Raw genomic sequence first — 14,262 nt, 5'->3', positions numbered from 1 at the left:
AATCAGTTTAAATTATGTAGTTTGTGGTGTTATGCTGCCATCTAGAGGTTGCGATTGGAATTGAAACTACTGGCTTCAGTGAAGCAGGGTACCATATATTTGGTTATTGCGATTAAAATCCTTGTCTATGGATAAAACGTTTGCTTTAGAACAGTTAGTGATGATATAAGTAAGTTAACGTAGGTCTAGAAGAGGAGCCTGCAGTATTTAGATGTCATAATTCGGCGAGTTGAAGCTCTCATGTTGCAAAAGCGCAGCAGCAGGAGCCAGAAGATTGCAGTAGTGAGGCACAGGCTCGCATTGCCTGTTAAAGCTGCCTGGTCGCCATGGCAACTTACCACTCCCAGTAGTCACTCGATGAGGCGTTGCCGTGGTAACCATGATCTGTGAGGCGCCGGTGTGAAAGAGTTGCAGTGCAGCGGTGACGTCGGAACAGTCTTTCTGATGAGAACGCAGAGCAAGCTGAGAATGACGCTGCGCTTTGAACGGCGCTGTAGCTGTGCTGGAGACACGAGGGAGCAGAGAAGACTAACGATGGAGCTCCTGCAGAAAAATACAAAATCTGAATGATGAAAAGAATCACCTGAGCAGGTAGGGAAATAGCTGATATTGTCTACCAGCGCTGAGCAGAGAAATGACCTGCAGTGAAAGGAGCGAACAACAAAAAAACAAACACAGACCAAAAACAAACACAGACGAAGGGCAGAAGCAGTGCTGGGTGTATAAATAGAAAAGAAGGAGAGATTGACATGCAAGCTACCTAACGGGATTGCCCATACTGCTCTGGTCACGCCCTTTTTACCTGAACAAACACAGCAGCGCAAGATAATGGCGGAGAGACTGGAACTTGATTGAAATTTGTTTGTCGCTATATAATCAATAAATTGTATAAATAAATGTCCGGAGACATTCAAATCCAGGCACGTTAAAAAATGAAATATAGTGGAATAGAAATAAAGACGGCTTTGACCTCGACGTGATTTGAACACGCAACCTTCTGATCTGGAGTCAGACGCGCTACCGTTGCGCCACGAAGTCCTGGCATAGTGCATGCTTGTTATGCAATCCTAGAGTGCACAGCGTGACGTGACAGAATGCAATAATGTGTTAATTTACCAAAAAAAGAAACATAAATAAATGTGTAGGTATTTATTTGTGAATAAACTATCTTGCTTCTATGATGGGACCGGAGACCTTACATCCGCAATCTAATGATCGTCCCACCCCAGAGAGACTTTGTCTTGACCAGGGATTAATATAATTTAAAAACAAACTGCAATGGTTCCACGCGATGGGAATGTGAATAGAGTCAAATACATTTGCATCATTCTGTATATATATAATATATATTTTGAGTAACTGTAGCTTTATTATCATATTTAAGACATATTACACATGACCACAGTTCTGTAACAAAATGACAATAACAAGAACGTTCCCATACCGGGAGTCGAACCCGGGCCGCCTGGGTGAAAACCAGGAATCCTAACCGCTAGACCATATGGGAAGCTGAGGAACAAAATCATGGACATGCAACAGTAGCTAGTATACAGTACAATGATTGGTAAAAACACAAGAACCGATATTTCATTATAAACACGTTACAAATGAAAGCAAACTTCAAGCCATTTATTTTTATTCTCAATTAACACAAAATCTTTAATTGCTAATAAATAAATAAATAAATAAATAAATAAATAAATAATTTCCCTTTGTGCTTCTCGGAAGACATACGATGGACTTCGCACTGCAGTTTTTCAGTCTGGGGAATATTAAATATTAGGAGACTGTGCTTTAAAATACACATGTAGGGCGGGCGTCTCTGTTACAAAGAATTGTCACACTTTGTATTTATCTCCATAATGCGTTGGGACTAAATATGCAGATACATTAAAACTATTTGGAGAATGCGGGCATCGATCCCGCTACTTCTCGCATGCTAAGCGAGCGCTCTACCATTTGAGCTAAATCCCCTTAAATTGTGCAAGCGATTCTCTTGGGCTACATCGCAGCTTGATATGAACAATTCAGATTGTCCAATGTAGTCTGCCATTTGAAAATTCAAAACATTTTTTTTAAATTAAATAGCAAATATATCGACGAGAGGCATGTTTTCAATTTCTTTAAAAAGTAGTCTCAGCTCGTTGATTCAGTCGCTTTGAAATCCACCTCTGTATCCCGATGCAGCAGCGCTGTGTGTTGTGGCTCGAGCTTGTTTGACGAGGCAGACAATGCAAAAATGCCAATACTTGCTTTTGTATCACGCGACAAACTTAAGGTATGCTTTAACGGCTTGGCTGTCTCAAGTTAGTTTGTATTGTTAATGTAACACCTCGTTGTTGCCCAGTCATTGTATCATATGAAGTAGAGCTTGCCAGTTGGGGGCGATGGTCTGCCAATAAAAGATAAGACTATATTTGCAAGGATCATTTCTAGAGTGAAAATGTTTTGAAGGGATTGGTCTCGGTATCCACCAGGAGGAGTGGGAGTGTTTTCTTCTCAGCACCGAGCTGACAATAAGTTCAGTTGTTTAAATCATTAAGCAAATTTCAAATGGATCACTGCTAATGTTAAAACAATTTAAGAACACTTTAAACAGTAATGTGATTTGCACTACGCAGGACTAGATTGAGCTTAAATAAAGACATTACATCTGAAAATAACTTGTGCTTATGTCACAGGGTGACAATGTTTATAACTTTTTTTTTTTTCTTTAGCACTTTTATTCTAGGTATCTTAAAGCACCTTATAAGATTACTGTATTAGTTGTATATTAAAGGAAATGAAAGTTTAGGAACCATTTGATTGCAAATAACAACCACGTTTATAATATATAAATGTTTTGGAAGACTTTCACGATATGATTGAACGTTTGTTAATCGTTTTTGCAGCTGCCAGAGGTACACACAGTAAGACTGCACGAGTTATTTGAGAGTTGTTTTGAGCACGTTTTATAAAATGTTGTATTGGTTTGGTATTTTAAGTTCGATTTTGCTTTACTTGGAGTGAATTGTATGTATTATATTTTTATTATTATGATGGTATGCACACGTTTTTTTATTATATTAAATTTGGTCTTACCTTGTGTCTTGGTATGAAACGGCGTCTAGGCTGGGATGGAGCTGAGAGCGAGTGATGTCACTTCCAGTGGGAGGTTTTAAGTAATTTCCGCAATGATGCTGGGAAATGTAGTTTGTACAAATACTGTTAATGGGTCTTGCCAATTGATTCGCTCTGGATAGTTAAGGGAGGAGTTTGATGGATATAAAAGAGCGGCGATAGAGACAACGTGGAGAACTGCGAGAGACGGGGAGTGTGCCACAGAAGAGAGCCAGAGAGCCAGAGAGCCAGAGAGCCAGAGAGCCAGAGAGCCAGAGAGCCAGAGAGCCAGAGAGCCAGAGAGCCAGAGAGCCAGAGAGCCAGAGAGCCAGAGAGCCAGAGAGCCAGAGAGCCAGAGAGCCAGAGAGCCAGAGAGCCAGAGAGCCAGAGAGCCGGCAGAGGAGAGCTGCAAGAGCCACAGGAGTTCCTGAGAGAGCAGAGACGTGGAGAACAGAGGCTGGGATCCAAGAGGAATTTTCAGGACTAAATGTATTAGTAGAACAAGCAGGCTGTACTGGAGAGTGGATTCAGGACTAAAAGAGTGCAGTTTAAAAGGGAAGTAGCCGGACCACTTTTAATGATTAGTACATTGCCTAATAGGGTTTATGACCCGCTTGCTGTTTAGGGACCCTAGTGCACCTTTATATTTTCTCTTCTAGAGTGATACCTGTGTTTTTAAAAGGAGACAAACCCAATATTTGGTATTTGCCTGTAACTTGTAATTTATGGTTCTTGCACCTGTTCTATTGATATAAATATCTGATAGAGAGTGGCATTTTGGGGTGTTGCATTTTAAATTACCTGTGGCTATAGGTTGTGCTCTTAAATATATGGATTGGTATAGTTAACTATAAAGTAATATATTTTAATCTCTGTTGGGGTGTTCTGTATACTGCATAATTGTGAGTCACTCAGTGCTGTTGCTTTTTTTTCTGTCTCCAGGGGGGGTGCCTGCCATATCCAGGGAGGAGCTTGGCACCAGTGTGGGGGGGGGGTCACTAGCTGCACCTTTTCCTGGAGCGGTTGATGAGGATCCAGTGGTGTCTATTGTGACTTTGGCCTGAAATTCATTTCTTTTGTATACTTTTGCACCCTAGCAAAGTAGTGGGTGCTTTTATTTTCTTTTGATACTTTGTGCACTAGTAAATTGGTGTGTGCCTTGTGTTTTTTATTTTTATTTTTGGTAACCCCTGGTACTATTGAAATTGTATTATCATATTTTAATGATTTTATAAGGATAATAAACATTGTTTATTGCGAAATGGTACAACTGTCTGCCTTTCTTGTCATGGTCGATCTGTTCTGAGTTCCAACTGGTCATAATTACGAACCTGTGTTGTGTTTTAGTGTTGCTAGGGTCCTTGTGCCCCATAAATTTAGTCACTAGGTGGCGTAGTTGGCTACTGTTTGAATTTATTTCCCAAAAGTGTCCCGTGACAACTGCACACAGGCAATACATTTCTCCCGCCTTCCTTTCTATATTGGTTAATTGTGGGCTCTAGTTTTTTTTTTTTTTTTTTTAACATCACCGAGTCCCTTGCCCCTGTGCAACCACAATGTAGAAACATATAGAGAATGTATGGGAATGGTCAATAAATATCACTGCTGTTTCTCTTAAAGCGTGTTTATTTATTTATAATACTGGGCCCTGTCTTAATACTGTATTACATTCTGAATATGAATATAGCTGAATTATTAATTGTTGATAATACTTAGAATACCAGATACATATTTAGCATTAAAAAGCAATACATGTGATTTATTTAACAGTCGTTCATTATTTTGTGTATCAGCCGCCACACAAAGCTGAGCGCAGTGCGGTATACTGTAATGATGCTCCAGTCAGTCTGCCCGGACTGCACCTGAACCATCTTAAAAACACGAAGCCACCAATAAGCTAATTTGTAAAAGTTAGTAAAGAATTGAGCTAATATAACGAAGCTAAATTTGAACTCCTAGCTGGAGCAACGAGAGAGGGCGAGAGGGCGGTGCAGAGAAGGAGGGGGAGACGCTGCTAGGCAACCGGCTCGTGAACATTCCACTCAGCTGAGCAGAGACCGTTAGGATTTAAAAATGCGAACGTTCCGAGCGGCGTTAGGCGCTTCGTTAAATTAACACACCGTTGCCGGCATTTTAATTTGGAAGAAAACCATATTTTAAATACTGAAACAGCACTGTATTAAAAAAAATCCTTTACTTCAGTTCCAGATCGTTTTCCAACAAATAAAAGGAAGTGCGTATTTATGATAAGTATATTTGTTATGATATTAAGACTAAACAAATGTGCTACAGTTTGGTGTATAATTTATTTATTTATTACATGTTGTAGTATTTCTTTTTTTAATATTGTATTGTTTTCACAAAATAACATCCATACATTATCAGTTCATCTGCTAGAGTAATCAAATCACAAATATTACTCGTCAGTAATTCATACATATAATTTAAAATTAAGGCTGGATTAAAGTTTAACCAAATAAATAAGTAAATACATTAATAACGACATGAAACAAAAATACGTTTTGGTAGCTCATAAGTAGTCCTATTTAAATTACAAAATGCGACCTGTTTTAGAAATTGATTTATATACTACCTGCCATTTAAATCTAAATTATATTTAAAATTGTTTGAGGGGCAGACTAGCATAGATGATTTCTAAAAGCCATTAATATGCTAAATTATAACACCATATTAGCACTCTGGGAAATATAGAAATTGATCATTTGTAATGAATTAGCTGTAAGATTATTTAGATAAATAATCTGAATTATGGACACATGGATTTTTGATTAAACTATACCCACATGTATTTTTGTTTCATGTCGTAATTTATTTATTAATTTTATTTTAACCTCTTGCTGGTGCCACGGCTTGTCTCTGTATCTATTCACTGATATTTGAGGTTTTGTTTAGTACACACTAGCAGGTGATCTGATAATCTTATTGATGTTATTTTGTGAAAACAATAACACGTTAATACTGTGCTACAAAAAATGGCTCGACGTGTTGTAACTTGTGCGGGTGATGTCATGGGTTGTCATGGCAGCGCCGATCATCACGGGAGGGGTTATCAGTGGTTGTCAGAGAAACGCTGGAGTTCCGCTGGCTTCCGAGGATCCAACCCGAATATCTAAATCAATACAGTGACAACAAAGGAATGTGACATATAAACCTAATGACTACATTAATGAAGCAGTAATACTCGACAGGGTGTGTGTGTTATCATGAGGTAATATCACCACGCCTTGGGTGCATAGGGAGGCACTAGACGAAGTCGAGTTCTTCAACCGCCCAGGAAGTGGTGATATATCTCATGATAACACACAGACCCTGGAGTGTATTATTGCTCTTATTAAATGGGGCTATGAGTGTGGTGTTGTTGGTAAATAAAGAAGACTTTAAACCTTATTTTAATAATTTTTATTTGTGTCACCTTCCACTGAGAGAAGTAGTTCCACAGTATCTAAAAATGGTTTTATTAACAATTAAATATTTGATTTTAAACCGTTTTGTATAATATTTTCTTTTTCGGGGCTTCGCTAATAGCTTCTTGTTCAGTCTTTGTAGATATTGAACTGGATCATTGTTTCAACGTGCATGTCTGGGTTTTGTCCAGTAGATGGCGCTGCTGCTGCTGTTGTGATGTTTTGTTTAGCAGAATGCAGTTCACGTACCGTGTTACAAACGGGACGGCGCTGCACAGAGCGGTACAAACTGTGCAATTAAGTAGCGGTTTGTTGAACCAATTCCTCGAGTAAAATAAAAGACTCATGTGCACACACAGTGTTAAAACTGAAAAGCTAAACTAATACCTTACTTGGAGCTCTCACCAGGGACCACTTCCAGTAAAAGACGTATAAACCGCAGTGAACAAAATTAATACAAACTTGCATTCGTAACAAAAAACAAACATATTCGGTCCATATAAATCTACACACTTTTGTGATGCTAGAACAAGGTATATATATAAGGAGTGTTGATAATTTCACCCTAAACTTGCATACTGAAAGTAGCATGTCAAAGCAAGAAGGAATCTAATAAGTAGATTATGTCTGTGTAATCATAACTCAGAGGCAGACAGACCTATGGCATCACACATGGGACTACAGAAACTGGCAAGGGATTCTGGGAAGTGTAGTTTGTTTGCAGTTTTACCGTTTTGTGGCTGAATGCTGCATTAGCCACTACATTCGATTTTTTTTTTATCTAACGGGAGTATTACAAACTACACTAAGCAAAAATGTAAGAGATATATTAATGTTTTATATTTTGCATGTGTTTGGATTAATACTTAATATACTTAGTTTTTGTGAACACGATCACCCACAGAACTGTATAATAAAGTTTGTTTCTAGAATTCTGTTCTTTGCATGTGTGTGTTTTATAATATGCATACCTGTCAGCACTGAGCTTAAAAAATAAGGGAGACTGCATGGGGCAGAACTCTGAAACAGGCCTTCACGGGCAGGGTTACCATATGACTTCATGCACACTAGAACACACTGGGATAGTTTAGGCTCTTGAACTCACACCCCAATACATTGTGGGAAGTGTAGTCCTGCTGTGAACAGTGCCCAAGAGGTGTAGAATGTACCACAATGCATTGCAATTGGAAAAACCTGAATTGTCCCAATAAACAAGGAGTCACATGGTAACCAGAATGCATGCCTGCCACTGGCTTCCCATGGGCCCTAAAGTATGACCAATACAGACAGGAAGGAACTGCACTGCTGGAAATAGTGATTTTAGAACCTGAAATGTTAGCAAAAATAATTGCTTTTGCAAAAATGTATGTAGGAGCTGAACTGGAATTTTGATTATTTAAAAAAAAGGAATTGTCACGGATAGCAGAGTTGGGTGGAGGTGTAAAAATAATCAAGTCCAGACAATGGTATGATATGACACAAGTTGTTTTCTTTTCCTTTATTAGTGTCTGCAAACAGTGGTAATCAGGACAACAAACAAAAGAAAATGTCCAAACAAAAGAGAAACGCTAACTGAAATGTGGAGAGACAAAACAAACAAAGTAAAATTATCCAGACTCTGGGTGGCTGTCCTTGCCTTTCTGGTGTCCACCCTCCTGGTTGGCTGTCTCTTTTGAATTAGTTTGTTTATGTCTGTCAAAAAAGTCACAGTGAGCATTTGTTTGGTTTTGTCCCTCAGTACCTCTCCCACACTCCTTTGTGCTTTCAGATACCACCCTCGACTGCTACAACACGGCCCCCTTTTATGTGCTGCGGAACGCCCCCTGATCAGCGGAACACCAATCAGCAATTGCCATTTTAATCTCCTCCCAATTCTGGGACTTTGCAGGACATTCCGTGTTGTTGCCCTCAACAAAGATGGTGACCGTCCTTTCGGGACTCCCGCCCCAAAGGCAGAACTGCCACATCACACCATCTCTGTTGGGGCCTTCTAGGCTGGCTCACAGCCCCCTGACGGCTGGGAGAATGGCTTACAGCACGGGATCGCTTTATCTCATCACAGGAATGTATTCTTATTTAATTTATTTAGGTATGTATAATTATTATGGTTTATGGGTTGGTATGTGCTCCTTTTCTATGCACTGCACCCTCAAGTGGTAGTTTTCTTTATAGCTAATGAATTACAGAATTCAGTGTGAAAAGTAAACAATAAAGAACACAGATGACACAGTGAGGAGGAGCAGCAGCAAATACAGTTCAACTGAAGACAATTAGTTTGTACTTTTGAAAGGAGTTCCTGGTATGGAACATATTGCTGTACACACCTGGAATTATTCTAGAAGTTAAGAGCTGGAAGTGATGTGAAGCACAGTGACTGTATGATGAGTCGTAATGTAGAGGATACCTAGCCTACAAAAACTAACAAGTGGGAAAATCATTTATGAAGCCACCACAATGTAAATTTAAAGAGACAAGAGAATCTGTCAGGGAGAAGGGCCCAACATAAGGGAAAGTGGACAAGCCTGGCTTTGGTGGACTGCTTTTAACTTTACACCAGCTTTTGTTTTCAAATGAACCCCCCCTCCATTACCATTTCTACACACGAGGCTTCAAAATAATTAACAGTTAAACGTATATTATTAAATCAGTGAAGCAGGGCTATAGTTTGTTTCTTGTTGAAGCCTGGTTCATGACAATATATAAACTGTATACTGAAATAGAATTTCTATATGAAAATTGTTACCCAATACATATTTAATAAAAGGGACAAATGAGGGGGAAGGGGGGGGGGTTCCTTCCTTAAATTTTATCATGCTAAATAACTGAAGGTATAGTAATTGCCCTGTTACTGTTCAATATAAAAATAGTGTTACAGCTTAATGGAGGAGGAAAGTCTTTGCCCCCAGGTTCACACAGTGAATTAGTGAAGGGTCCTTGAGTAACACACCATATTGAGAATGGCCTGATCAGGGCAAATCAAAGCATTTGATACAGCAAGGAGGAGGAAATCCCATTGACATGGCCATTCTGACATATCAAGTGTAGAATTAGTCAAGCACAGAAAATAAGCTTTTACAAGTAAGATTTCTATTTATCAATACACACTTTTTGGCAGTTTCCAGAAAGATACAACTCCAGCTACAAAGATAACCACTGAACACACACCCATTGCAGCTCCCAGAAGGGACCACACATTGAATTGGGCTGGAAGAGAAGAAAGAAATAGTTAGAGGAATAAAAAGAGAGATAGTTATATTTTACTTGAACTGCAATTGTGTTCACATCATGCATATTACCACTTCTAGGCATAAAGGGAAGGGATCCATCTCTCTTCAGCTCAATTGGGCCAGAAGACACAAACACCTTTACTGCACCACCATCCATCCCTTCAGCACTGCGACCTACAGGAGGAATTAGGAGTCCATCAAAACAAATGGACAAAAATGCATGCAAAATGTCCGTTTCCGTTCCCCCCCCCCCCTCTCAAAACAGAGCTCTTACCAAGCCTCTGTTTCCCTGGAATGCACCGTCTGCTACAGAGGCTGTCTGATGGCCGGTTTGAATCACATATCACAACACCGCAGTGGAAGTAAATCTGAAAGACAGCACACCTTGTCAAGCAAAACTAGCATCAATAGATCAGGCAGTACCATCATCCAGTGAGGATTACTGAATTGAAAAACAAATATATTGCATCATAAGTGTTTCTTGCAAAAGTGTAGTTACATGTTTTCATTCCAACTCACTAAAGATTTGAGAACAGTGACTATTTGCTGCTTGCAAAGCAATCCAAACCATGCATTGTGGTACAAGATCCCCATCCCAACACTCCACTTTACCTGTCCTTTCAGTGCATCCCGGCCACTTGTGAAGGAAAACATTTTCACTTCAAACCTCTTCAGATGGGATGGGAACAGCACTCTTGCATTGCTGGAGACTGGGTGAAAGATGGTCAAGTACTCATCTGCAGAGTTCTCACAACTAGAAAGAGAAAGTAGGTCAGGAGCACGTCAGCCACAACTCCAATTCCTAGGTTTTGTAGCAGCAATATCATATTCCAGCATCTTACCTGTCCACAACGACATCCCACTTTGGAGAGCTATTCCTGTCAACAGAATAGGTTGCCCAGCAGTGCTCCAAAAACAATTCAGCCTGTGGATCCCTGCTGTACAGGAGCTCTACCTCAAAATACAAGGGTCTTCGCAAGTACTTCACAACAGGGTAATCCCAAGCGCCATAGAAGTCGTTGTAGGTTGAATCTGCAGAGATGCAAGGGAGAATTTTATAGGTGGAAACACGCTACTAGAGCAACTATATTATTTCAATTGCCAAGTCCTACCCAATGCAAGCTGCATGATGACTGCAAGGTCCCCCAAGCCAGGCTGGACTACAGGTGCAGGATTATTCTGGTACAAGAACTGTACTACCTTGGTGTCATTGACCAGATAGTGACAGGCAACTCTCAACCTGGAAAGAGGAGATGGGGTTAGGAGAGTTTCAGGCTCAACCACAAGGATACTCAATTTGATTGCAATCCTTACCGGTAAGATGTGAACAGCACTTCATTCTCATAAGTCAGGAGGTTGTTGTCAAACTGGAAGAGAAAAAAAAAAAAAAAAAAAAAAAAATTAAAAGGCTCAGGTTGCAATGAACTTGTAGATTTAGTATGGAGCTGCATACCAAGTTGCAGACTAGCTAATATGGTACTCGGGATCATCCCCAGCTGTGTACTAATTTTGTACCAATTTCACAATGTAAAAATAAAAAGCGTTGGTTATGAATATTGCAATTTCATAATTGAACACTTTATTGGGACCGCATGTTTGTTACAGTTAGTATGATGCCACAAGTCCGTCTACAGAAACTGCTAGACTAATTTGGTATTGTTTTAGTAACCTCTAAGAGGGCAACAGCAGTTATTTTGGATTTGTTGCAAATACACATTTGAATACACAGCTGGCAACTCTTGAGCTGCAATTGGTATTAACTCATGTATTAGTTTAGTCCCATCCTACATACTAACCACGGGATCTTCCCCAGTTAGTACGCTCCTTCCAGTTCACTGCCATTGACCCAAAAAGGTCTATAGGCAGCACATGCAATGCCATAACCAAGAGTCATGTGTCACAGCACCTTCGTGAACTGGACAAGCAGTTCAATACAAAAGGTGGCATCCTTCAGATGTACACATTTCATGCAAGTAATTCAGCTGATGGAAACACCGGTCACCATGGCTCCCCAGATTGATCCAGGGGTGTTGTGGCCAACTTGTCAATATGTTGAACCTCCTCAAAATATGGTTTTAAAATGTGTCAATACTAACCCTTCTAGTTGTGCCACAGGAGTTGACATTGAAGTAGAAAACCGCATTGATAGCATCAGACTGAAGAGGCCGGCAACTCGGATCCCTTAGAGTTAGTTGACTTGGAGACAAGCTGGGGACAGATTCCACTTTCACAGCAAGAGCTGCCATAGTTCCATTGGTGAAGCAATCTGAAACATAGCATTTGGATCCAGGTTAAGGAAACAGATTATAGCTTCAATACCACTCCATGCAACCTTTGGCCAATCTCAAAAACAGCTATTCTAAAGAATGCTTGGTCTGCAGGACAGTTACCAATCATCTTTGTAGGGAAACTGCAGGACAGAGAAAAGTCAGCCACCACAACCATGGTGCCAACATCCTTCAAGGTCAAGTCAAGCCTGCTTCTGATGCCCGAAGAACTGACCACCTACAGAGACAATACATCAGGTCAGTAATGTGTTGAACCCAAGACAACTAAAAACACATTAAAGTTCCATCACTTACTTCATATGTGGCATCAACTGAGTTGTATGGCACAGTCATCCAGAAATTGGTAGCATTGGCATTATACTTGTACAGGGCAAGCAGACTTCCACCAAGTTCTCTTGAGCCCACAAAAGGAACCCAGTTGCGACCCATGTTGCCATATGTTACCATGGTATAGAATGCAGCACCATCACAGTAGCCAGTTACTGTAGGTAGAACTGCAAGAGGAAGAGCAGTTGTCAGGGCAATGGACTGGATTGTCAGAAAAGGGTAGTTGTAGACCACAAACAGTCAGGCACTTACTGATGTCTTTGAGAATGGCTTCAACTACAGCAGGATGAGTAAAGGGTGTATTCTCTGGCACTATATTCAGCAAGTAGGTCAGGGGCAGAATGTAGGTTCTGGTGTCTGGAGGAGTTACCTGAAAAGCAATGGTTTGTAGGATTAAACCCAAAGTCAGACAGCAAGCAACACATCCACAAGAAGCAAGTGTTTTCAAAGGGCAATTGGATGGTTGAACAGGTGGGATGTTACCTTTTGCTTCACATTGGGGTCCTCAAATGGCACCTGGAGAGTGTAGGTCTTGGATCCATTGGGAAAGACATGCTCCTGGACATTATAACCTTTTAGGTTGGCTTCTGGCACAGTTAACGTCTCTGATCCAACTAAAATTTTGACCAGCTCCACATCAGGCAGGAATGTCCCCAGGGTCACATTGAACACTCTGGCTTTAGGAACAGTGTCTGAAATTAAAGCATGCAGTTAAATGAAGGCTATGAAGTGGAGCACTGCAACAAATCCCTTTGATTTACTGCATGTGGACAAGTTCTACATACTGTTTGTGACAACTGGTGGCCGAGGCATGAAAGGAGTGGTTATTGGATGAAGTACGGTGTACTTGGTCTTCTCAGGCCCATCTTGCCAGGTATGCTCCAGCATTGGTTCAATAGAGTAAGAGATCACATATGTGTTGTCCAATACATGGCTCTGAAAGCACAGAAGCATCTTAGGAGGAAAGCTTTAAAATGAGAAGGATTTAGAAGATGTTGAACTTCTACATACCTTGTAATATCCACCATCAGCTCCCACAGGAATTTTTACAGCGATTAGCTGGGGACCGACATCCAGTTTATAATCTCTATTATGAATCGTTGCAGGGTCAAGCTTGCGACCATCAACTCCCATTTGAACATCAAGGGTAGTAATTTGTGGTGTCGGAACAAGAGGAGGTAGAACACGGGGAACATTCCATGTAATCATCTGTTCTGTGAAGGCTGTGCCATCTGACAGAAAGGAACACCATAGACTTGGTATAGAAAATTCACTTAAACGTAGAACAGTTCTTGAGCACAGTTACCCTCCATAAGCTTACTCACCAGTAGGACATGTAACTGCAGTGTCCACCATCATGACCATCCATCTTTGCTTATAAAAGGTGGTTGACCTTAGCACAGCCATTGGTACAGTTTGGATCTGTTAGAGGGGAGGGGGAATTTTACTAAAACAAAAGCAAGACTTTTCTACCTTCATAGTCTGGATATACTGTACTAGAGAACAATGAAGCCTAGACTACTTACCACCTGAGGCTGGCTTTCTGTGGAGTTGTATGCAGCTCTAACCAGAATTCGACTTGGTGTAGTGTTTATGCCATAGCCATTTGTCATGGCCTGAGCAATAGTCATGGTTGTCTTTCTATTTGCTGGGAGATGGAACACAACTTTCCAGATGCTGTTGTCAGCAGCAGTTGCCTAGCAAAGAGAAAACCCCATTAGAATAGGGAGTTTGAACACAAAGCATCCCCAGTCTAAAGGATTTGTCACAGCAGATGGCTTGTTTAATAAAACATGAACTAAAACTGAAGGGTGAAATTTTAACAAGGTATCACTGAAACCGTTATATGATCAAACGTCTCTAATGGAACAGAGAATCCTCAAATACGACTGCGTA

The 14,262-nt window shown here is 40.4% G+C and overlaps 1 protein-coding gene and 2 non-coding genes across 3 annotated transcripts; all 3 read right to left on the bottom strand.

Annotated features, from left to right (window-relative positions):
* Nucleotides 1-966: 966 nt before the first annotated feature.
* Nucleotides 967-1,038, bottom strand: trnaw-cca (transfer RNA tryptophan (anticodon CCA)). The gene has a single exon. It is a non-coding gene; the product is annotated as a tRNA-Trp (tRNA).
* A 397-nt stretch (nucleotides 1,039-1,435) lies between these two features.
* Nucleotides 1,436-1,507, bottom strand: trnae-uuc (transfer RNA glutamic acid (anticodon UUC)). Its single transcript has one exon. It is a non-coding gene; the product is annotated as a tRNA-Glu (tRNA).
* An 8,082-nt stretch (nucleotides 1,508-9,589) lies between these two features.
* LOC131703154 (zona pellucida sperm-binding protein 2-like) lies at nucleotides 9,590-10,501 on the bottom strand. Its single transcript, XM_059006102.1, has 4 exons — nucleotides 10,364-10,501; nucleotides 10,026-10,119; nucleotides 9,821-9,925; nucleotides 9,590-9,728 (listed from the first exon to the last, which is right to left on the bottom strand). The coding sequence occupies exons 1-4, from the start codon at nucleotides 10,403-10,405 to the stop codon at nucleotides 9,619-9,621; spliced, it is 351 nt and encodes a 116-aa protein (XP_058862085.1). The 5' UTR covers nucleotides 10,406-10,501; the 3' UTR covers nucleotides 9,590-9,618.
* Nucleotides 10,502-14,262: the final 3,761 nt, after the last annotated feature.

This window comes from Acipenser ruthenus, chromosome 32 (genome assembly GCF_902713425.1).
Source record: "Acipenser ruthenus chromosome 32, fAciRut3.2 maternal haplotype, whole genome shotgun sequence".
Classification (NCBI taxonomy): Eukaryota; Metazoa; Chordata; class Actinopteri; order Acipenseriformes; family Acipenseridae; genus Acipenser; species Acipenser ruthenus.
Note: the sequence above shows the minus strand (reverse complement) of the source record. Positions and strands in the feature narration are given on the sequence as shown.